Source organism: Corylus avellana, chromosome 4 (genome assembly GCF_965113065.1).
Source record: "Corylus avellana chromosome 4, dhCorAvel1.hap1.2, whole genome shotgun sequence".
In the NCBI taxonomy this organism is placed as follows: Eukaryota; Viridiplantae; Streptophyta; class Magnoliopsida; order Fagales; family Betulaceae; genus Corylus; species Corylus avellana.
Window position 1 is genome coordinate 21,659,746 of NC_142493.1, and position 23,355 is coordinate 21,683,100.

Here is a 23,355-nt window from a genome sequence, read left to right on the forward strand (position 1 = left end):
ATTTTTAGTTAAATGATATGTTCTAGATTAGAAAATGGTAGATTTTCAACCCCAGACATCATAATAGTGTTTCTTTCTTTTCTTTTCTTTTCTTTATAAGTAAATCAATTTCATTAAAGTGCAGAGAGGCACAACCCTAATACACAGGAAGTGTACAAAAGAAGCACCCTATTAAGGTAAAAAAGAACAAAAATCCAAAAATTCAGAAAAGTTAGAAAAGTGTGAACTATTATACACCCCAAGCAATGTATAAAGCGATTTGAACATGATAACTCTTTATCCTCCAATTGACGCAGAAGCTATTATTAAGTTCTTATGGAACTATTATTAAGCTACTATTAACCCTCTCTCTTCATTCCTGTTTGTCTTGGTTATGGAGGCTTTTAATAGGTTGATCGATGCTTCGATAAATAGGGGACTCATCTCTGGGTTTTCAGTGGGGGCTAGAGAAACGGATCATGTTATTGTCTCTCACCTCCTCTTTGCTGATGACACTTTGGTTTTTTGTGGGGTAGATCCTTCTCAAGTAAGAAATATTGGTGCTTTACTTGTATGCTTTGAAGCTGTCTCTGGGTTAAAGGTGAACTTGGCCAAATCTGTCTTGGTCCCTATTGGTAGTATGGACAATGCGGGTATGCTGGCTGGTATTTTGGGATGTGGTCTAGCTTCCATGCTGTTAAAGTATTTGGGTCTCCCATTGGGGGCCTCGTTCAAGGTCAAGGCTATTTGGGAGGACGTGTTGGAGAAATATGTCAGAAGGCTGGCCTCTTAGAAACGCTTGTATTTATCAAAGGGGGGGAGGATCACTCTCATAAAGAGCACCTTATCCAATCTTCCCACCTACTTTCTGTCTTTGTTTCCTATTCCGGCATCAGTGGCAAAGCGCATTGAGAAGATTCAACACGATTTCTTATGAGGTGGGATTGATGAAGAGTTTAAATTCCATCTGGTCAGTTGGAATAAGGTCTGTTCTCCGATCTATGAGGGAGGTTTAGGCATTTGGAATTCGCGTTTGATGAATCAAGCTTTATTGGGAAAATGGTTGTGGAGATTTACTCATGAGAAAGAGGCTTGGTGGAGAAAGATTCTGGTGGCAAAGTATGGTGCGGTTTGGGGTGGTTGGTGCTCCACGATACCCAGAGGATCGCATGGGGTAGGGTTATGGAAGCACATATGTAGGGGGTGGAGGTCATTCCAATGCCACATTAGATTTGTCCCTGGTCTTGGGTCCAATATCAGGTTTTGAGAGGATATTTGGTGCGGTGACATGCCTCTCAAGAAAGCTTTTCTTGGACTTTTCCATATTGCCACCAATAAGGATGCGTCTATTGCAGACAATAGGGAATGCTTAAATGGCTCTGTTCAGTGGAATGTTTTCTTCACTCGCAGGGTACATGATTGGGAAGTGGAGGTCTTGGCCTCTTTTTACACGGTATTGTATTAGCATCCGATAGGCAGGGAAGGGGAGGATAGAATAAGGTGGATCTCTTCTCGTAAAGGCAAATTCGAAGTAAGATCTTTTTATAGGATCCTTGCATCTAAAGACCCCATTCCTTTCCCTTGGAAAAGTATTTGGCGCACCAAGGCTCCTTCGAGAGTGGCTTTTTTCGTTTGGACGGCCGTGCTTGGAAAGATTCTAACTTTGGACAATGTTCAGAAGAGAGGTATTGTGGTGATAAATCGTTGTTGCATGTGTGAATTAGATGGGGAGTCTATTGACCATCTCTTTCTCCACTGTGGGGTGGTGCATTCCTTGTGGAATGCCATTTTCATTCGGTTTGGCTTGTGTTGGGTTATGCCGGGTAACGTTAAGGAGATGTTCGCTTCTTGGTGGACAGGTGGTAAAACTAGCAACACCGTTGTGTAGAAGATGGTCCCTCTCTGCCTTATGTGGTGCATTTAGAACGAGAGAAATGCTAAAAGTTTTGAGGACTCGACTAGGAATTTAGAGGACCTCATTCATTTTTTCTTGTACACCTTTTCACTTGGACTGCTGGTTGGCTAGCGCCTATAGTGATCAGCTTCCAAGATTTTCTTTTTATGTTCTCTTCTTCTTTTTCTTCTTCTTAGTCGCTCTCTTGTATACTCCTAGTGTACTAGGGTTGCGCCCCTCTGTGCTTTTAATCTATATATCTTTACTTATAAAAAAAAAAAAAGTTCTTTTCTAGTGGATTCTAGAGCCCTTTTGGAGTTATCATGAATAACCCTTTATCCCCAACCTTCCACTGTGTCAAGTGACATACTTAGAGGCCAGCCACTCTCTCTAGGCATTGACACAACATGGTATTAGGCCTTAGCTAGACTGAAAAAGAAAATCAGGCCTTAGTCTCTGCTTAAGGCAAAGCTTCTCATGGTTGTGAAGTGACAAGAAGAGGATTTGGAGCCTAGCCTGGACTGATTGATGTGATGACAGACATCAAGGTTGAGAACAAGGCCAAAAGCAATCTCATTGTGGAGGTAATGGCCATGATATTGAAACTTTGTTGCAAATGCAGAGTCACCAGGTAATATATTCGTCTACAAGCCGTTCCCAAACTTAAGAGATTTCCAGTTACAATACCACTACTTCCAGCTTCTGATGATTTCATCAATCTTACTGAAGTAAATTACTCAGCCATTTTTGAAGAGATGAACAAGTGCCTATACAGAGGTAGAAACAGGTAAAGCACTTGGCTCTTTTTAAAGAGCTCAATAAGTGCTTATTGCAGAGGTAGGTAGACTTGCCCAAACAGGTGACACTACCTTTTTAGCACCATCTAGATCCTCTTTATGGGTCATTGACTCAAGGGCATCAACTCACATGACTAGTACAGTTTCTCTATATTCTAACTTAGGTGTTCGTCTATCCTAGATCTTCAGAGACTCTGGATTTGGTAGTCCTCAATCAATTGTTGGTTGTGGTTCTCTGTCCTCTTTCTTCTACATCTTTATCTATTCTAGATCATGATCTATAGATCCATAGTTTTCATTTAATCTCCATCCTCTTTCTTCTACATCTTTATCAATTCTAGATCATGATCTATAGATCCATAGTTTTCATTTAATCTTCATCTTTAGAAAGTCAAGTGGAGTCTCAACTTGATCAATAACATCCTATTCATCTTCCTCCATCTTAAGACGAAGACAATTAGTGAAGTTTATTGTATAATAAATGGAATTTGTTTAGTGACAAGCCTATCAAGATATTACAATCAAGATGACATGTACTTCACTAGTAATCCTGTGTATCATGAAAGGAATGAACACGTTGAGTTAGAGTATTACAGCTTCCAAGATATAATTATGAAAATGCAAATTGTTTCCTCATGTATCAAGTATAGTGATCACTTGGGAGATATATCTATGAAGGCCATCCATAAAGATCACTATTTCAATCTCTATTTCTTCCATGTGTGCTTGTGTGTGTGCGTGCATGTGTGTCTGGGTTGAGATCCAATATTGTTTGTATTTTCCTCTTTCTCTCTAGCCATCAACACCACATCTAGCTATTACCATCTCTTAACAATAAAAGACCTATATGACAACAATATATACTGCAACATACCTTTTGGAGTACTGAAAGCATGTATACTCATCATGAACAGTCTGAACTTTTAAATCTGGCTGTTGAGAGATTATCTAACAAAGATATTAAAATGAGTAAGTGGGCAACTTGAAATCAGAAAGTCAACAAGATATAGCTTTAATATATCATGCACCCTATAATGGCTCATATAAATCACATACCTTACTTACTAATGGCTCATAAACCATTTCTGGTAGATAGGCCAAGGTTGTACCACTGTCTATTATCGTCCCTTTTCTGTCTCCAACCTCAAACACCTCATTTGAAAGATTTAGAAAAACATGACCAACTTGAACAGCTGTCATATTGACATTGTAATGCGGCCTATAAATTTAACAAGAAGAAATAGCTTACTTGCCAAATTCCATAGGACAAGACATAACATGACTGAGAAGAAAAAGTACAAGTGCTTAGTAATAAAAGACTCATGAATGCAGAAAGCAAAAGGAACATATTACATGAGCATGTATATTCAAAGAAGCAACACTTGACATACTCAAGAGATCAACATTATATTTTAGTAATTCAATTCTATTTGAAATATTTAAAATTTAGTCCAGATGGTTGAAAGTGGCTGCTTATTGAATGCATTATAATAAACATAGATTTGCCAGTCAATCTTTAGTATATATAACAGGTCCACCATCTCTGTATATTCAGTACAGCTTTTTCTAGGCTCTATATATTTAATACATATCAAGAAACAAACCATTCTACTTGACTACATGTGACTCTGCTATCTTCTTATTTTTACAATGTAATGGCTTGGTTCCCTTGTAATTAAAAAAATCCAATACTACAAAATTCCTTTAACCTCTTTCTCTCCTCAGAGAACTTCAGAATACCAAACCAATCAACACACTCAAGCAACTTGTATCTTAATTATCATATCAGTGGACTCAACAGATATTTGCTTTACAGCACATGCACTCCAAAGAGCATAAACAATGAAGCAATCTATTAAAAGCAACACAAGCAAGTCCCGCTTGCTAAACTTTGAGTTTTAGAGCTTGCTAAAGTAAACTGTTATATGAGACGATTAGGTGCAATAATTACAGGAATGAACTATACATTCTTTTCAAGTACAATTAAGTTTAGCTGCATTATAAGTACAGCAGTAGAAAGCTCATTTTAGGGGTCGGCTTCACTTGATCATCCATCATCAAAGCTTTCCCCACTAAATTAGTTGACTTCCTTTAATCCTTGTATATAAGTATTCCTATTTGAAACAAATGACTGCAAGCTAAAATGAAAAAAATGAGCATCAATTAGTAAATGTCGCCCATTGATGAAATCAAAGAAAGCTATGACCTCTCTTCCAAAGTCAAGTAGCACATTTAATCTAAAATAACAATTAATTTATTCCAATATTATAGCATTACAAGCAAAATAAACACAAATGACTACTGAGATTCTATATGGGACAAACAAGGGACAACCATAACACCTATAAAAGACATCACATACTGGTTCGGTACCAATGGAGTCACGTTAACTTTTGGTTGCACAACATGCCCAATAGCAAAGATACCTCCCCCATTTATTCCATCTAAGCAGTGAGCAAACATCTTTTTCACTCCTCCAGATGAAGCTAGCTGTGAAATTATTGACGAATTTGATTTTCCAAAACCAAGTATACCATCAAGTGCATCTTCATTAGAACCTAGATCCCCAGATTGTCTAGCTCCACACCTATGCCAAAAACATCAAAACCACCACATAAACACCCCCAAAAGAGAAAAAAGTACAGGCTAATAACAACAAAAAGAATAGGACCTTCTAACATTATGAAACAGAAATGATATTGAGATAGGTATCAACAAGTTTATACCATTGAGAATTTCTAGAACAAAATAGAAAGCATCAAAGGGGACTTCATGATATTCAATAAACTAAAATTAAGAAAATAAGGAAAAAAAAAAAAACTTCGAAGTGCAGAATAACATAGCATAATAAGAAAACATTTAACTTTAAGTTACAACAAACATTCTATGGATAGTCAAATTCAGTCTACCACTGCATAAAAAAGAGAAAAGAAAAGAAAAAATGATCATCCTGCCATACCATACTCATTTATTATTCTACTTAAATATAATTGCCGAGCTCGGTAGTGCAAGCTTGTAACCCAATATGGGGGCATTAAAGGTGGCTTTACTTATCAAAAAATAATTTACACAATGTACCTTTTAATGGTTAATCGATCCTGTCAAGGGAAAGTCTCCCCCCATTATGATCATGTCTACAACCAATTTAGGTTTCAACCTGCTATATGCCAATATCTAAATTGGCAATGACAAACATGTCAGCCATGAGCAGATAAAGCACACAGTAAATCCCATACATTACTGCAACCTTTGTATTAAACTTTTTATGGGCAACCTTTGCATTAAACTGAGAGAACTAACTTATAGAAGAATTGTTTGGGCAATTTTCAAGCATTTCACACAGAGTTCATCTCTGTAACCATACTGTAATTGTAGGTTGTAGAAAGCATAACACATAACTGATCTTAGTTGTCAACCTAAAGCTTGAATACAATTCAACTGCTTCCTCATCAGGGACGGATACACACACACGTGGAGAGATATAAAGAGAAAGAGAACAAACATTATAAAGAGATTTTTTTTTGATAAGTTTTTAAATGATTAGGTGTACCTGTGAGATATTAACATTATAAAGAGATTTATCATGGTTAGTTTTTATAAATATGTCTACAACAAGGTATTTCAACTCATTTCAATGTGTTGTAATAATGTTAGTGAAATAAATTGAACCATTTTTTTTTTTTGGATAAATAAGTAATTCATTGAAAATGGCAGAGGGGCGCAACCCTAGTACATAGGATGTATACAAAGAGAGGCCCCACTATAGACAAAAAGAAGAACAAAAAGCCAAAAATTGAGGCAGATTAGAAATCTGAGACACATTAAAAGCTTTAGCCAAATGGAACAGAGTCTTGATAAACATCTTTTTGAGCTCATCCGTTTTTTCTTGATCGTCAAAACATCGTGCATTCCACTCTCTCCAAATAACCCACATTAGACACAGTGAGGCGGTTCTCCACACCTCCCTTACGGAACTATTACCTCTCTAACCGTACCGACAAGCTAGCAAATATGCCACCCTTCCATGCATGACCCATGTGACATCCAAAAGAGTAAATAGCACACTCCATAGGGCTCGTGCCACTTCACAGTGAAGAAGAAGATGGTTAAATTGAACCATTTTGATGCATCTCATGTCAATTGGTTCATAAAATTCTCTAGCTTTTGTATCTAGCAACTGTCGTCTCAACAAAACCCTCTAATAATCATCCTATCTAGTCATACTCAAAGCTTCTGTAGTCGATACCCAATCAATATGTTGGTTGTGATACCACTTGTTTAGCTTCAAAAATACAGCCACATTGGGATAAAATAAATAATAAATTTAATTACATAAAAACAAGATTTTGAGATGGTTCATGCAAAGCTACTTACATCCACTGATGAGAGAAATCCATCATAAGCATAGATAGTTATAAAGGGATGAGAATACCAGACATTGAAATTGGCACCTTACACCAGAGCCATACACAACCACGAGTTCCTATACATGCCATGACCGAAGTCATAGAACGGAGCCTTGATCCCATGTTTCATGTGTTCCCAGTCTCCCTTACAAACCCTTTCCCTCATAGTTATGGTTTAAAAAAAATTGATAAGTAATTGAATATCAATAAAAATGAAAGCACAACCGAGGTGCACAGGAAGTACACAAGAGAAACACTTAGCTAGAAGAAGAAAAACGAACAAAAAAATCATGAAAACTAATCTCCAAAGAAGCTACAAACGCAGCTGTCCAAATAAAAAGATAAAAAAAGGACTTAAGCTCCTTTAATGTCCTCTTGCGATCCTCAAAGATTCGATCATTCATTTCCCTCCACAAGCACCAAAGAAGGCAAGAATGTACCATCTTCCACACAACCACACTCCGAATACAACAAATTGAAGAACAAAGCAAAGACATCCATCTCCTAGTCATGAGCCGCTCTAATGGTTTTAAAAAATTAACCGCTGAGAGAACCGAAAAAGTGAAAAGTTCAAGGTGAAAATATCTAACTGGGGTTTCAACCACCATGTAGTCATCAATGACTTCTACCTTTCATGTTTTTATTATCTTTTTTCTTCTTCTTCTAACTAAGTGTATCTCTTGTGCACTTCTTGTGTTGTGTACTTGGGTTGGGCTTTGGCGCTTTTTAATAAACTATGACTACTTATCAAAAAGATAATTAACTAAATTCCAAATAATGGACATATTTAGTTTCTGTTCCATGGCCCTTGTGTGTGTTCTACTTTGAGTAATACAAATAAGCCAAAGGTTTGATCATTCATTTTCAGAATAAAAGCTTAACACCCTCGTCTCCCACAGGAATAAAAATAAGATTCTACTTCACACCTTCCATCTTTTTTTAGCACATTTCTAATTTCCAAAATCCAAGCCAAATGCCACTTAAACCTCCATTCGAGCCATCAAAAATATCACAATTCACAACACAAGAAGTCAAATCCCTTTCTGATTAGGAAGCCATCAACCCACATTGCCACTGTTCATTCCGTCAAATCACAACTGCCACAATAATATTCCATCGCCTAATCCAGTCCAGTTCACCATGTATAGAGAATGTAAAGAACCCCACCCACCTCTCTTTGCTGCCAATAAATGCAACCCAACCAAAACCCACATTGAATTTTCGGTCAACTACCTTCAGAGTTCTAAGACAAAAGGCATAACATTATTACTCAAAAATATTCTCTCTCCTATTCAAATTTCCATTGACTTTATTTCTTTTTATTTTCCCCTCTTTGCCTATGAAGTATTTGGGTCTTCCTTTGGGGGCTCCGTACATGCCTAAGTCAATATGAGATGGTCTTGTTGAAAAAATATCGTTTGCCTGATTGGAAAAGGCTTTATTTGTCAAAGGGTGGTAGACTTCGATTAAAAGTACTCTTTCTAATTTACCCACATATTAGCTATCCCTTTTACCCATTCTTGTAGGTGCTGTAGGTGTTGCTAATCAGATTGAAAAACTTCAAAAGGATTTTCTATGGGTGGAGTTGGCGATGAGTTCAAATTCCATCTAGTCAGTTGGGCTAAAAATTGTTTTTCATAGTGCTTTGGCGGTAAGAAATTTGACCCAGATTAACCGAGCTCTATTGGGGAAATGGCTCTAGCATTTTGCCACAGAAAGTTGGAAGATGGCGCAATTTGAGTGTGGTACATTTGGAGAGAGCAGAATGCGAGGAGGTTCGAAGAATTGTGAGAGTTCGGTATTAGAGTTCAAAGATTTTATATTCAAATCTCTTTATGCTTGGATGGCAGTATATATAATAATCATCATTTTTTTAACCCCAAGGGGTTGGCTCAAGTGGTAAGAGCCTTGGTCTTTGTGGTAGTCCATGAGGTCTAAGGTTCGAATCACCTTGGATGCAAACAATTCTTTGGGGCCAGGCAACAGGTGAAGCCAGACTATTACCCGATCCGTATGAAGGGGGCGCTTTACATGAGTCCGAGGTTTACCTAACGGGGGTGGGTACACAAAGTAGCCTTACCTTGGAAGGGTTCCACGTTATAAAAAAAAAAAAAAAAAATTAATAATCATCGCTTTTTTTAGTTTTGAGGAATTTTTGGACTCTTGTTATTCTTTTTCTACCTAATTCGGAATCTCTCTTGTATACTCCTTATGTTATTGGATTGGACCCCTTTGCGCTTATATTGAGATTGATTTACTTTAAAATGTATTAAAAAAATAAAAAAAATAAAAACTAAAAACTAGAAGAGCACAATAGAAATAGACAAAGAGGACAAGGGGTGGGGTATGACATGGGACATGGGTTTTGGTGGCCAGCAGCGGCCAGGGACTAATCGATTAGCTTGTGGGGGTGGGGGGGTGTTCAAAAAGATGAAGAGCCAAAGAAGGGGTTCAAAAAAAAAAACTGGTTATTACTTATCAAAAAAAAAAAAATGTCAAGTGTTTTCATATGAAGATGAGTGGGGTGGGCCGCCAAAAATGACTTCTTGGTCTTGATTAATTCCCAAAACGATGTCGTGCATGTGTTTACCTAAACATCACCAACATCACCAATATCATTTGAATCCACCAGGCCCATTGAAACCGCAAAACTCACCAATGGTCCACCAATTCAAATGGCTTGACCCTAGGGTCAATGATTTTAGCAATGCGGTTTTAGGAGATTGACCTGACCATTATAGGTCCCAAATTCATGGTTGAACCAATCGGACCGCCTGGTTAGGTTCAATTTTTTAAAACCATGATCATCACAATGTGTGTAGCAAGACTAACAAGTGATTGATAAATGTTAGTTGCTACACATTTATAAAAGTCACTTAAACCTATTTATTGTCTAAGAAGACATCTCCTTTTTTTTTTTTTGATAAGTAAATATGATATAAAAGAGCGCAGAGGGGCGCAACCCATATACACGGGAAGTATACACGAGAGCGCCTAAGAGGGAGAAAAATGAACAAGAAAATCAGAGAAGCTAATTCCTATAGGAGCTAGCCAAGCGGCCGTCCAGGAATACAAGGTAAAGAGGAAAAAATGAGTCAAATCCTCTATATTCCTAGTGGAGTTTTCAAAGCATCTAGCATTCCTTTCATTCCAAATACACCACATAAGACACAAAGGGATCATCTTCCACACTACCGCGCTTCGAGAACTTCCTCCCGACCACCAACAATCGAACAAGCCCCTCACCTTGCAAGGCATGACCCAAAACAGCCCAAACCGATCAAAAATAGTATGCCAAAGAACACTTGCAATCTCGCAATGGAGAAGAAGATGATCAACTGACTCTCCATTCTTCTTGCACATACAACACCATTCCACTACCACTATGTTCCTCTTCCGCAGGGTGTCGTGAGTCAAAATTTTGCCTAAGGCCGCGGTCCACCCGAAAAAAGCCACTCGCAATGGCACCTTTGTCCGCCAAATGCTCTTCCAAGGAAACAATTCATGATCACATTTGGACAAGGCCTTGAAGAGGGACTTAACCTCGAAATTGCCTTTCTTAGACGAAGACCATCGAATACAATCCATAGAACCTAAGGATATCTTGTACGAATACAACCGGTCAAGAAAGGAGGAAATCAAATCCATCTCCCAATCCTGAACCGACCTCACAAAAATGACATTCCATTCGACAACCCCATTCCTCCAAATAAAGTTATCCTTCACCCAAGCTTCTTTATGTCTGGCTATGCTGTACAAAGACGGGAAAGCATGCTTCAAAGAGGAGTCCCCACACCAGATATCATGCCAAAAACGAACTTTTGAACCCACCCCCACCTCATAATGAATACCTTTGGCAAAAAAATTCCAACCTTGCCTAAGAAGACATCTCCTTTCAAATCACCTAACCAAACAAAAAAGAGGGGGGGGGGGGGGGGGGGGGGGGGGGGGGGTTTCCATTAGGATTTACTATTTAATTTGGGTGAGAAATTGCCAAAACCCCCTTGTATTTTCCCTAGCTTTTTTTTTTTTTTCTAATTCACATTTTTTAAAAAATAAAAAATTAATTGTAATTTGAGGGTAATTTTATAATTTCATAAAGTTTACATGGGTATAATGGTCATTTCATCTTTTGACCGTCTAATTTAACCACAAACCTTAATCAGAGGGGTGAGATTGCAAATGTTTTAAAGTTCAATACACTAAATTGATAGTTTTTGAACTTTGGGGGGTTAAGTAAAGTTTTTCCAAAACAAAAACAAAAAACTTCATAACAGAACGCCACTGCAAGCAAGTCAAAATAGGAATTTTAGACATGTTCACATAAATCTCATTTGAATCAAATTAGATCATGTAAATCCTTCATTTTCTAGGCAAGAAGTGTGTTACTTCACATTTACTCATTTCAGTACAACATATTGAAGAAGATCGTCTGACTCCATCTGTCATGCCAATCCCCTCATTTTTTTTATAAGTAATTTCATATCATTAATAAAGCGCAGAAGGGTGCAACCCTAGCACACAGGGAGTAGTACACAAGAGAACCCCTAATAGGAAGAAGAATACAAACATTCTACTTACCAAGGAGAACAAGATACTAGAATTCTTACTACTTTTCAGTTGAATTGCTTTTGAGAAAAGGACTAATATAACCACAGAGATTTGAAATATATAAAAAAATTGAACCACATGCGAGAGATAAGAATTTAACATGGTTAGACAACACTTTTACCCTCAAAATATGCTATTATAATGTGGTTTGACCACACTTTTCCCCTCAAAATATTACTAGCTATTACCATAATACTTCCCAAAAAGGATTACCATGATTTTTAATTAATCAAAATCTGACACTACAAGTCCAACTGCTACATTTAGCCAAAAAAAATTTGGCCAAACAACACACAAATCTTGGGCGAATTATAAAATAAATATGAGGCCAAAAAATAGACAAAACAACATAGCCACCATAGAAGTGATTGACATAATTCACTCATTGGGCTACTTCCACGGGGAAGCTAACATAGGAAGCTAACTTTTACAACAGAAATGCAGAATCTGAAAGCAAGAACTTACATCTCCACCACTTTGTGGTATTCAACGAGAATCTCAAAACTCCACCAAAGCCCTACAAAGAGTTTCTTTATGAAGAAAGCAAATTCACACGATCAACACAAACCTGAACTGCCAAAAAGGATTCACCATTAAGAACATTCGGATTCTAGGTCTTAGGCATGAGATACGGAGAAAGCTAGAGAACATTCTGAATTAGAATACATATTCACACTCAGAAAGCTCATCTTTGGTGGCCGATAACGTTGTACCAAGTCCTTATCTCTAAACCATATGAAACATTACCCTCATTCTAACCTGAAGAAGTATCTATAAAATCTAAGTCAAAAAGTATTCCTTTTATAATTTTATATCACTGAACCTATCATCAATATAACACACACAGAATTGTTTGTAATTGTACCATACATTAGATTGCATAAAGAGTACAATAAGAAATCATGGTCATACTTGCAGACAAATATTCATATCTACTGGTTCACTAACGGAAGACGTATGAATTGTAAACTCACCCGAATATAACACTTCCATTGGCCGAAGTAGTTTGGAGGTCTCCAGACACCCGATCATACTGCACAACATCCTTCACAAAGTATCCAGCGGTGGAACTGCCATCTCCATATATCTGAAGATACGGACAGGACATATTAGCCATGCAGCCGGATAAAGGACCCCCGTTTATCTCTAAGCAAAACTCTTGATTGCAAGGAACCAATTTCCCACTTGCCGAGTCCTCTATATTGTATAAGGTCAGCTCAATCTGTTGGAAGACGAACACTGAATCAGAGAAAAGCAATCAAATGCGTATCAACATGTGGTCTCCATATCCCAATGCAGATAGGCCAAAAATAAATAAATAAATAACTGTAAAAGAGGAACAAGCAAAAAATTGAGGTAGAGAAGTGAGGCAGCATACACCAAGGGAGCTTCTTCTGGGGCACTCGGTGCACTGAATGCAGTTGACCCACATAATGTCGCTTCCTGTATCTACCTGCACATAGTAGTCCTTTGGAGGTGTTCCAATCCCTATTTTAGCATAGTAAAGCCTACAACATCCCGGAAATGAAATAAATTTATCACTGGCTTCTTGCAATACTAGTAATTCCAAAAGAACAATCACATGCACAAGAACAAGGAAGCCGTTGGCAATTTTCACAAATTTAACACAACGATATCTATCGTGTTTCAAATAATAGCAATTAAATTTGAAGAATCCTGCTGGTAAAATCAGTTGGAGAGAAAGAACAACAACAATACTAAGCATGTATTTGCCTGTGTGCGTGCGTTAAAATCACAACCAATAATGTACGGAAATGGAAATTGAAACAAGGAGAAGAAATAGGAAGCAAGAAATTTAAAAAGAGTGGAAGGCGAACCCGACGGCATCGGGACGACCAGAGCCGCCCAAGGGGAGATCGACGCCGGCGAGAATTCGAAGCTGGCGGCGGCTATCGTGAGCTTTGAGTTGAATAAGCGAGCGCTCGCGTCCCGCATATCTGTACTTGACGTTGAGTACGCCGTTGTAGCCGAAGACTCCAGCAAAACCAACACTCGTAGTAATCAGAAGCGAGAATAGCAGCGCAACTGACGCGCCGAAGCTGCAACACCTCCGGACTATGGCCATCACGCTCGTCGTCGTCATCCTTGGGATTCAATCAAGTCTTTTAAAGCGACTTACACAAGTCCATGGAAGCCGAAGCGCCGAAGCAAATGCCATTGGTCGATTAGACGAGAAGTCAAGCCCCCCCAGACTTTACTCGGAGGACTAGAGGGTGGGCCCCACTGCCACTATATATATTTCATTTTTTTTCTTCTTTTTTTTTTTTTTCATGCGCAATTGTAAATAGAAGATAATACAGGATCAAGGTCCCTCCAATTCCCCCAAATGCTCTACAATTTGAAGACCACTCCAACTACCAAGGTCCCCTCCAATTCTCTCAAATGTTGGGGCTACAATTTGAAGAATCTGGACGGCTATAAGCATGCCATGTAAGAGGGGTTGGTGGAGGTTTCAGCAATTCTTTAAATTCTTTTTTTTTTTTTTTTTTTTTTAAGTAATTGATATTGTTTGTTAGGATGAATGGTTTTGATTGTTCCCGATGGGTAACTTAATCGGTTGGGGATCATGTTTCATAAAGCGGAGGTCACTAGTTCAAATCTCTCTCCTTTTTCCCTCTCCTTGTGCGGATATGTCAACAAAAAAATAATGGTTTTGATAAAAAAAATTTCGAAATTTTGGACGATACTGCCATCCAAAATTTAAAAATTTAAAACAAGGTTGGCCTTTCTTTCAGCCAAAAATCTAATTGCCTATGTCCATCAATTAAGAATCTAGGTAATAGCGTCCTCAAGAGGTAGCTCAATCGGCTAGGACCACGCCTAATGAAGCGGAGGTCACTAGTTCGAATCCTTCCTCCCCTCTCTTGTGCGGACATGTCAAACAATTAAAAAAAAAAAAAAATCTAGGCAATAGCAAGGATTATAAGGAGCCGCCATCAATTGTAATACTCTAAAAAATAATTAATTTAAAGTGTTATTTATAGTAATTCCACACTAATTAACTTGTAATTAGCTAGATTCACTACACAAACACTAACTATCAAAGTAAACTATAGCGAAAATCGGGAGAAAAAAAAAATGATCTAAGACAGTTATGATTATCTTCAAAGGCCATTAATTATCATTAAACAAACTCAAAGCTTTCAAAGAGAAATACTACAAAATTAACAACTTCTATCTATCTATGTAAACTTGACAATACAAGTCATTCACTCGGCATCTTCATCCCAATGAAACGCTCAAATCTAAATTATGGCAAACTTGCTAATATACAAAACATCGTTAATCTGTAAAATATCAAGGTGTTTTATAGGTAGAAAAGTAGCAAATACGTAAATTAACAACTTAATAAGTAAATTATCACGAAATCTATTATACAATGATCCTTAGGTAGCAATTCGAAATTCTCAACTTTGGAAACCAAAATGTTATTAGTTTTTGCAAAGCTAATAAGTGTTGCCTCCATCATTATGCCAATGAGTAATGTTAGAAGTTCATGTATCCTTCTTATGTCACTACAAAAATAATGTAACTTTTAAAATCACTACCGGTCCACTGGTCTTGTGATAGATACCATATGTTCAATTATAAACCATTTAATAAACAAATATCCATTTTGGAGCATTATAACATTTGATAAAATCATTAGGCTCATGACTCTTAAAATAAATTAAAAGTCTGCTCAGTTCATGAAACATATTGTATAGTAAAATAAAAAATGTATGTGTAAGTATTTAGTTACCTTAATCGATCATCTTCATTTTGACATGTCTTAACCTTCATGTCATTGTAATACATACCTTAATATTAAACATGCAGCACACTAAAACCTTTACCTATAAGCAGAACCCTAATCATGCATATAAACCCTAATTATTGGTTTATGTTTTGAGTCGATCATTTAATGCTCAAGGGTCAAATGTTTGATGCTTTGTAATAAAGATAGTTAGCAGAATCTAAATTGTAAACCTATTCTCAAACTTAAAGCACAACTCATATTGGTCCTAGAAGTCCTAACAATCATCATTTACCATATTACAACATGTTAAACACATGTATAATCATAAGCATCTAATAAAGATGTAAAGGATTCCAACATACTTCTTGATATTATTAATCCTTGCTAATAATCTGAGATAAGTGCATCAAAACAAAGTGTAATATGTATTAAAACATGGTTTATGAAGTAAGGAAATCATATCTTTAAATCTACAACTTTCATGCATGGATTCTCCCCCTCTGTAGAAATATCAATTTTAATAGTTATAAAAGTGGTTGAGCATATTATAATACAAGTTGTACAATAATAAATCATGCTTAAAAACGAGCTTAGAGGATGGGTTAAGCTTCTAGCCACAATGGTAGGAGCTTCTCCAAGCTTTGAGGAGAAATCTTCCAAGCAAATGTGTGTGTGTGTGTGTGTGCGCGCGCGTGCGCGGGGGGGGGGGGGGGGTGGTTAATGAAGCAAATGAGTATAAAAAATGAAGCAAGGGGCGAAAAGAATGAATATATAAGCTCAATGCACGTTTTTGGAATTGGTGTCCAAAAATAAACGATGTAGTTATTCTTGAACATTCCAAGTTGGATCCAACAGTCGCATCTCGATTGTCCAAGATTCCTAATTTCCTTTATAACATTTGAATTACCCTTGACCATTTTATTTTAGAGTATAATATTTTGAGTATTTGTTTGGAAATTTATTTTCTCACAAATAAATATTTATGGGTTTTAGGTTTTGGAATTTACCACTACTATTTTTAAATAAATTAATGTCATGTCTTGGTTGGGTGTTACACCGACAACATCAAACTGACTGACCACCGATGACGTCTATAGCACCCCCAATATTTACACAATTTATAAATTACCTTACAGCTCTACCACTGTACCATGATAATAAACACGTAGTAGAATTTGCTATAAATGCACCAAAGCTCTCAGGCTTAAACACCATGGCATTCCTCTATGACTATATACATTATAAGCATCACCATTTACAAATTGTTTATATATCATATTCTGTCATCATAATTATACAAGTTATAATTACATAATCAAAAGGCAACAATGTCATCTAACTGAACTTGTAGTCACTTCATGGCATTATTCCATTTTGGACCCAAACTATATACTCAAAATACGAAGGACCATGTCTAACATCTATTATTGCCCATCCTCTCTTTCAACTTTGTCGTCTGTAAAAGTATAATGCCCTTCAAATTAATTAACTCAAAGTATTACTCGTAGTACTCCTAATATAATTATCTAGTAATTAAATAAAAGTGATTCATGTAACGACAAATACCATAACAAAATGCAACAGAGAATGAAATATTGATCTAAGTTGAAAGACTAAATACCTTTAGCGTCATTTTCTATCATCAATACAAACTAGAGTCTCAAAGGACCAAAAAAATAAATAAAAATTACAAGTATACAATACCATCTCAAGTACATATATACACAAATAATATATATAAATCTGCTTCTATAAGACTTCACTCAGCGTATCAAGCCTTGCGAACAACCCCGATCCACCCTAATGGGGTAACACTGCTAAACTATACAACAAAGATGTTTTACAAGTGAAAAAGTAGTTGTGTAAGTACATGACATAATAACTAAATCGTGACTGGAGCCTAGCCCATGTAGTGAGCCAGGTTTAATTGGAAAGAAGTATAAGGAAATGGGCATTTTAGAATTGTTTTGAGATTTGAGTAAATTATGCTCATGATCATTATCTCCATAATTACACCAAAAAAAATAGTACATTTGTAATGCAATTAAGGCATAATTATGGGGACAACACATATAGCAATTTAATTGTGAAAATCATGCTAATGGAGTGTGCAATATACTATTCATATTGACTCACAATCCAATATTGTTCCATCGTGGCCTACCTGCTACTCTTATATTGTTAAAAGGACAAAATATTAGTCTTTTAATAATAATACTAGACTAATAGACTAGCAAAAATAAATACGATAATATTGCAGTGAGTACTTGAGTTATGAATCATCCCAACAATTTATGGAAGCTGTAACTATAATACCGACAAAGACCTTCCTATTTATTTGAAAAAAAAAAAAAAAAAACTAAGCCTTGTTATTTTATAAGAATATGATTATACTTTTGATATTTTGAACATATGTTAAAAAAAAAAAAAAAAAGATGTTTATGAAAATTTAAGAGTTAATGAGTAAACCCTAGTTATGTGAGTGGCATTGGCGATGAATCTAAATTCCATTTAGTAAATTGGGTGAGAATTTACACTCCAATAAACTTAGGTCCATTGTAAGTTATAAATTTGATTTAGTTCAATCAAACCCTTTTGGGAAAACTGTTGTTGAGATATGCGGTGAAATGAGAGGCATTATGGAGATTGGCGATCGAAACTAAATATGATTGTACAAGGGCTAGTTAATGTTCTAAGGAGGTGATGGAGTATGGTGACATTTGGAGTGGGAGTTTGGAAACATATTAGATAAGAATGGAACAAATTTTCTAAATTTGTTTGTTTTGAGGTGGGAGTTGGGTCAAGAGTTAGTTTATGACATGGTATTTTGTCCAGTTAAGATATGGAGATAATGCTAGATTAGGTAAAATGGGCCAGTTTGATGTGAAGTTGTTCTTTAAAGTGTTAAGTAGCCCAGATGGTTTTTCTTTCCCATGAGGAGTATTTGGCAAGTAAAGGCTCATTCGAGGGTGGCTTTTTTTAAAAAAAAAAAAAAAAAAAATTGGCATGGACAACAGTTTAGAGAAAATTTCTACGCTTAGTAATTTGGGAAAGAGGAATGTTGTAGTGGTTGAGTAAGGTTGCATGTGTAGGAAGAGTGAGGAGTCAATGGACCACTTATTGTTTCATTGTGAATTCGCGAGAGATCTAAGGAATTTTATTCTTAAATTGTTTGGTGTAAAGTGAGTTATGCCGAGACAGGTCATAGATTTGACGAGTAGTTGGGGTGGTTTGGTTGGGCGTGGTACCGTAAAGGAAGCATGGAGGCTAGTTCTATTGTGTTTAATGTGGTGTTTTTGACATGAGAGAAATGCTAGACACTTTGAAGATGTAGAGACATCGATGATGAATTGCGAGCTATTGTGGTAAACACGTTACAAATTTGGATATTGGCACATCATAATGTATTTGGTTCTACTTTTGTATATTTTTTTACTTTATGTTCTTCTCTGTCTTCATCTTTAGGGTTCTCTTGTATACTCTTAGTGTCGTAAGGTTATGCCCCTTAGCAATATTATTTATGATATGATATTACTTATACTTGGTTCATAGATTAGTTTGTCTAGATTTTTTGATTTGTATATAGGTTTCATGTAGATGGAGTGTTTAGACAGAAAATAGAGTAAGAGTTGATATGCATTTCAATTCTGTTGTTAAAAGAGTTTGGTTTGTAAGCTGTGTTTTGCAGCTTTTGATCCAGTTTTGTTAAACTGCGAGTGTTTTTGAAAATTTTGTGTTTCAGTTAGTAAAAAATCATCACTGAAAAAAAAGAAGAGCCATGTTCAACAAATACTGAGATGTACATTCAACAAATTTTTCACATGATCATCAAAGGATAGAACAAAGTTCAAAAGAGCTAACAAAATAGTTTTCTTTAAGTGTGCTACACCCTTTGGTTATTCCAAACACTTTAGAGTAGTGAACTGCATAGAATAAACATGTATGTGTCATAACTTGAGTGTTGAGTACAAAAAATTGGGCGTTACAAATTAGATAGTATCGAAGATCTCACGTAGTAATAAAAAGTATAAGCAGCTTTCAGGAATCTTTGCAAATAAAAAGAATGAATCATGAGGCTTAAACTAAATCTTTAAACCAACCCCAGCAAGCAACTTGGCAATGTTATTACAACGAATCATGAAACTAAATCTTCTTTTCAATTCATAATCCTGAGCACAACAGAGATATCATTACAATGAATCATAACAAATGGCATAGTTATGATATGACATTTCAATTACATGATGTAAATGAGTAAGGTAAGGCTGTCAAATTCACAAAGCTAGATAACAGATAAATGGTCAAAATTGCTTTCTCCTACTCTTCTCAATGATTCCTGTTAAGGTAGCTTCCTGTAATAATAACAGATAAAGTATTATGGGAGGCTTCTCAAAGCAGTCAAGGCAGCTTCCTGTAAAGGCGCTAGAGCATAATCTGTAAATTTTACCATGAATGTTTCTGATTGCAGTCTGCAGAGGCAATGAAAGCCAGAGCAATTGCCCATCCAACCCGCTAACCTGAGAGTAGCATACAAACATCGTAACAAAGCGGTTCTGAACAACAACAAGCAATAATTCAGCACCAATTGTTAAAAGGAGAAATATATGATATAGAAACTATGAGGATGTAGATACTAATTGCAAAAAATATGAAGAAAGAATGGCATTTCCAGCATGAGCAAATCTATATTAAAACCATTTTGGGTAGGATGTCACTTTAACATGTAACATTAAAAGTTTTAGATAAGCAAGATGTAACAATTTTCTACTCTAGCACTCTTGTAAATGAGGCAAGGGATATGTGTTTCTTATTGTCAAATTTTGTATGTACATATACCTGCAAAGACATTGAGAAAGTCAAACAGCTAATTTCTTTAGACATTAGAGAAATTGGACATCATCTCTCTTGTTTGTCAGCAGTTTCAGCCAAAAAAGAATTCAAGTACATATTGAAAGCAAAGAATGAATGGGGATTTCACTTTGCTGAAAAAGAATTTTTTTTTTAAAAAAAAAAAAGCCAAAAAACAAAATAAAATAAAATCTCAGTAAAGCTATTCAGGTTGTAAGTTTGATCCGGTTGTTGTGCACATTGCTTCTAACCCAGTGTTCCATAAGAGAACAAAGCACATTGAAGTTGCTTGTATTTCATTCAGGATAAAATATTGAGTTGAGATATTTCTACATTTTTTGTAAAATATGGAGATCAACTTGTTGATGTGTTTGCCAGGTCTCTTTGTTAGGTGACTAGAATTTATCTGTTTCAAGCTGGACTTGTATGATATTTTTGCTTCAGTTAAGGGGAGAGTGTTAAGAGTAAATTGTGAAATAACATGTAATTTCCAAAAAATATAGGAAGTGATGTGTAAACCTTCAAGTAGAGGTCATGTGTCCTAGTGAGTTGTCCCAATGGCTGTCATAGAATATTCTTACATTTTGGTTCTATTAATGAATGAAGGAAGAGGAATGAGCTACATAGAATTAGTAGCTCCATCATAGTTTTCCTTCAATTACAGTCACATTCGATTAAATTATTTTCAGCTTAGATCCCAAAAACATTTGTCTTAAAATCCTTACCCTAGGAATAATCAAAGGGACCTAGCTAATCAAGTCTAGGTCTTAGCACACTAAACCAAGTTCATTAGAGATATGTTGACTAAATTGTCTGCATTTATTAGTCTTTCTGGGAAGCAAATTGTTCATACCAATAGAAGTAAAAAAAAAGCACCACCCACCATCAAGGAGGTACTGGTGTTTGTGCTTTGACTTAGGTGTTCATGGTTCATTGCATTTAGAGTTTCATTCATCATCCTAGGGCATGTCATGTACACATGCATGTTCATTCATTTTGAATGTTTTTTATTTGTTATTGCATTTCATCTTAGTGTATTTTTCATTTTTATTTTGGATTGTTTTCAAATTCTAAAAAAAAAAAGTGTCTTTCTTGAATGCTCAAAACTCTATTTTTAAACTTAATGTGAATAATGTAAGAGGAGTTTTTTTTTTTCTTGGAGTCATTTTACACAATTGTGTATAAGTAGTGCAAAAGAGTAGCTATTGCTTGTATCTATTTGTGCACACCTTTCAAAATGAATTTGAGTTTAGTTGCACGTGTGAGTGATTAGTAGATAACCATTAGTGATGATAGTATAATCTTGAGGGTTAAATCGACCATAAACTAGCTGACCTTCGGACTTGTTCAAAATTGAGCTACCCCTATCATTAATGCACACATGAACTATAGAAAAAGTTGAACATTAGCATGACCAAAAATAAAGATTCATATGTTTCTATAGAAAAATATGATGTTCATGCTGATGCAAAAGGCAAACATTCAAACAAGAAAAATAATGTTTAGACCCCAAACACTATGACCAACAAATACAATGCAGTAATATATCTCAAAATAAAAATTCTGCAATGTTTAAGATAATCAAACCACCAAAAACAAATAAAACACCGAACACCAATGTTTTAGTTGATAAAGAGGAAAAGCTTTGACCCTTTAAAGGAAAACCTCTCTAGGATGGCCAAATCCAAAAAATACTAAGAAGAATAACTATACAGACAAGACACTTACAACCCCTGTAGTTCTAGACTATGCGCACAAATGAGCTCTTCATTCACCTTTCTGGTTTCTCAGCACTCTCATGTTCCTCACTGGTCAGACTTCTTATACTTTCCTTATTGACCTACTAGTAGACTTTCGTTGATGAATAGTTGATACAACAACACCATGGTTTGATCAAACTCCAAGAGTCTTCACTTCAAGTGAACAACCTCTTGTAACACAACCCTAAGCATCCCATGTATGAGTACAAAAAATATCAGTGCTTGGTAACACCAAATTCTCTGAACTCCTATGGAGCTTCGTGAAAAAAATGTAAGAGAGATACATCAAAGAATGAGCAGAACAACCTTTAAAAAAGACTTAGGTCCCGTTTAGTTTGAAGAATAGACTGAGGAATTGAATGGTTATTCTATAAAAATAGTCATTATTTCATTTAGTAAGGATCTATTCCTAGGAATAACTATTCATTTTCAAAGAATAATAATTATTCCTCCTAAAAATTAGAGGAATAGTTATTCCTAAGGGAATAGACCAAGTTTTCTAAAAAGATAAAACCTTATATCTGGATGAGGCGTAAAACATGGGTTTTACAACCTCCAATAATATGGTGACATCTCAGATAAAGCATAAAAATTGCACAAAAATATCATAGAACAAATACAACAGATTTTGGACTCAACAGAGAGAGAAAGAAGAGAAATAGTCGTGGGTCTGGCTTGGAAGAAGAGAGACAGCCAAAGAGACTGGATAGAGAGAAAGAAGAGAGACTGGCTAGACCCACGGCCAATGGGTCTGGCGTGACCCAGCCGTGGGTCACCCTCTCCGGCCTTAGGGTGATAGAATCCCTAAATGGTTAACCTTTCAACTCTAGGTTTTAGGTTTAAATCAAGAAACGGGTTTTAAGTCATTAGAAATGGGTTTTAGGGGTGGTGGTCGGTTGGGTGATGGGTTTTCTGTTTGGGTTCTAGTGGGGGTGGGTTTTTTGGCTTTTCTGGTTGGGTTTTGGTGGAGGTGGGTTTTCTGGGATTGGTTGGTTGGGTGATGGGGTCCAGCGGCATCTACCTTTCTCTTTCCAGCGGTGACTCCATGGATTCTGGCGGTTGCGTTTCGCCGGAGAGGTGAGGTGGTCTATGGGTGGGTGGGTTTGAAGGAGATGTAATCATGTGTGGTTAATCTTATTGTATTTTGGTGTTTTAAGTGAGGTGTCAAAGTTTGATTTGATGCTGTAGAAGATGTGCTTTAAGGAACGACCTGATAGTAAGGGCTCCCTTCCAAGAAAACTAATTTTTAATTATTTTTTTTTTCTTTCAAACTTAAAAAATAAATAATAAATTAAAAAAT

The 23,355-nt window shown here is 36.2% G+C and overlaps 1 protein-coding gene across 1 annotated transcript in view; it reads right to left on the reverse strand.

The window, feature by feature from the left end:
* Nucleotides 1-13,884, reverse strand: part of LOC132177493 (Eukaryotic aspartyl protease family protein) — a 30,633-nt gene extending 16,749 nt beyond the window's left edge. Inside the window, exons 1-6 of the mRNA XM_059589838.2 lie at nucleotides 13,526-13,884; nucleotides 13,066-13,195; nucleotides 12,662-12,909; nucleotides 5,033-5,257; nucleotides 3,727-3,889; nucleotides 3,545-3,618 (exon numbers count right to left, since the gene is read on the reverse strand). Of these exons, the coding sequence (XP_059445821.1) occupies nucleotides 3,545-3,618; nucleotides 3,727-3,889; nucleotides 5,033-5,257; nucleotides 12,662-12,909; nucleotides 13,066-13,195; nucleotides 13,526-13,791 (1,106 nt within the window). The 5' untranslated portion in view covers nucleotides 13,792-13,884. The remainder of the gene's footprint in view (nucleotides 1-3,544; nucleotides 3,619-3,726; nucleotides 3,890-5,032; nucleotides 5,258-12,661; nucleotides 12,910-13,065; nucleotides 13,196-13,525) is intronic.
* Between the last annotated feature and the right edge of the window lie 9,471 nt (nucleotides 13,885-23,355).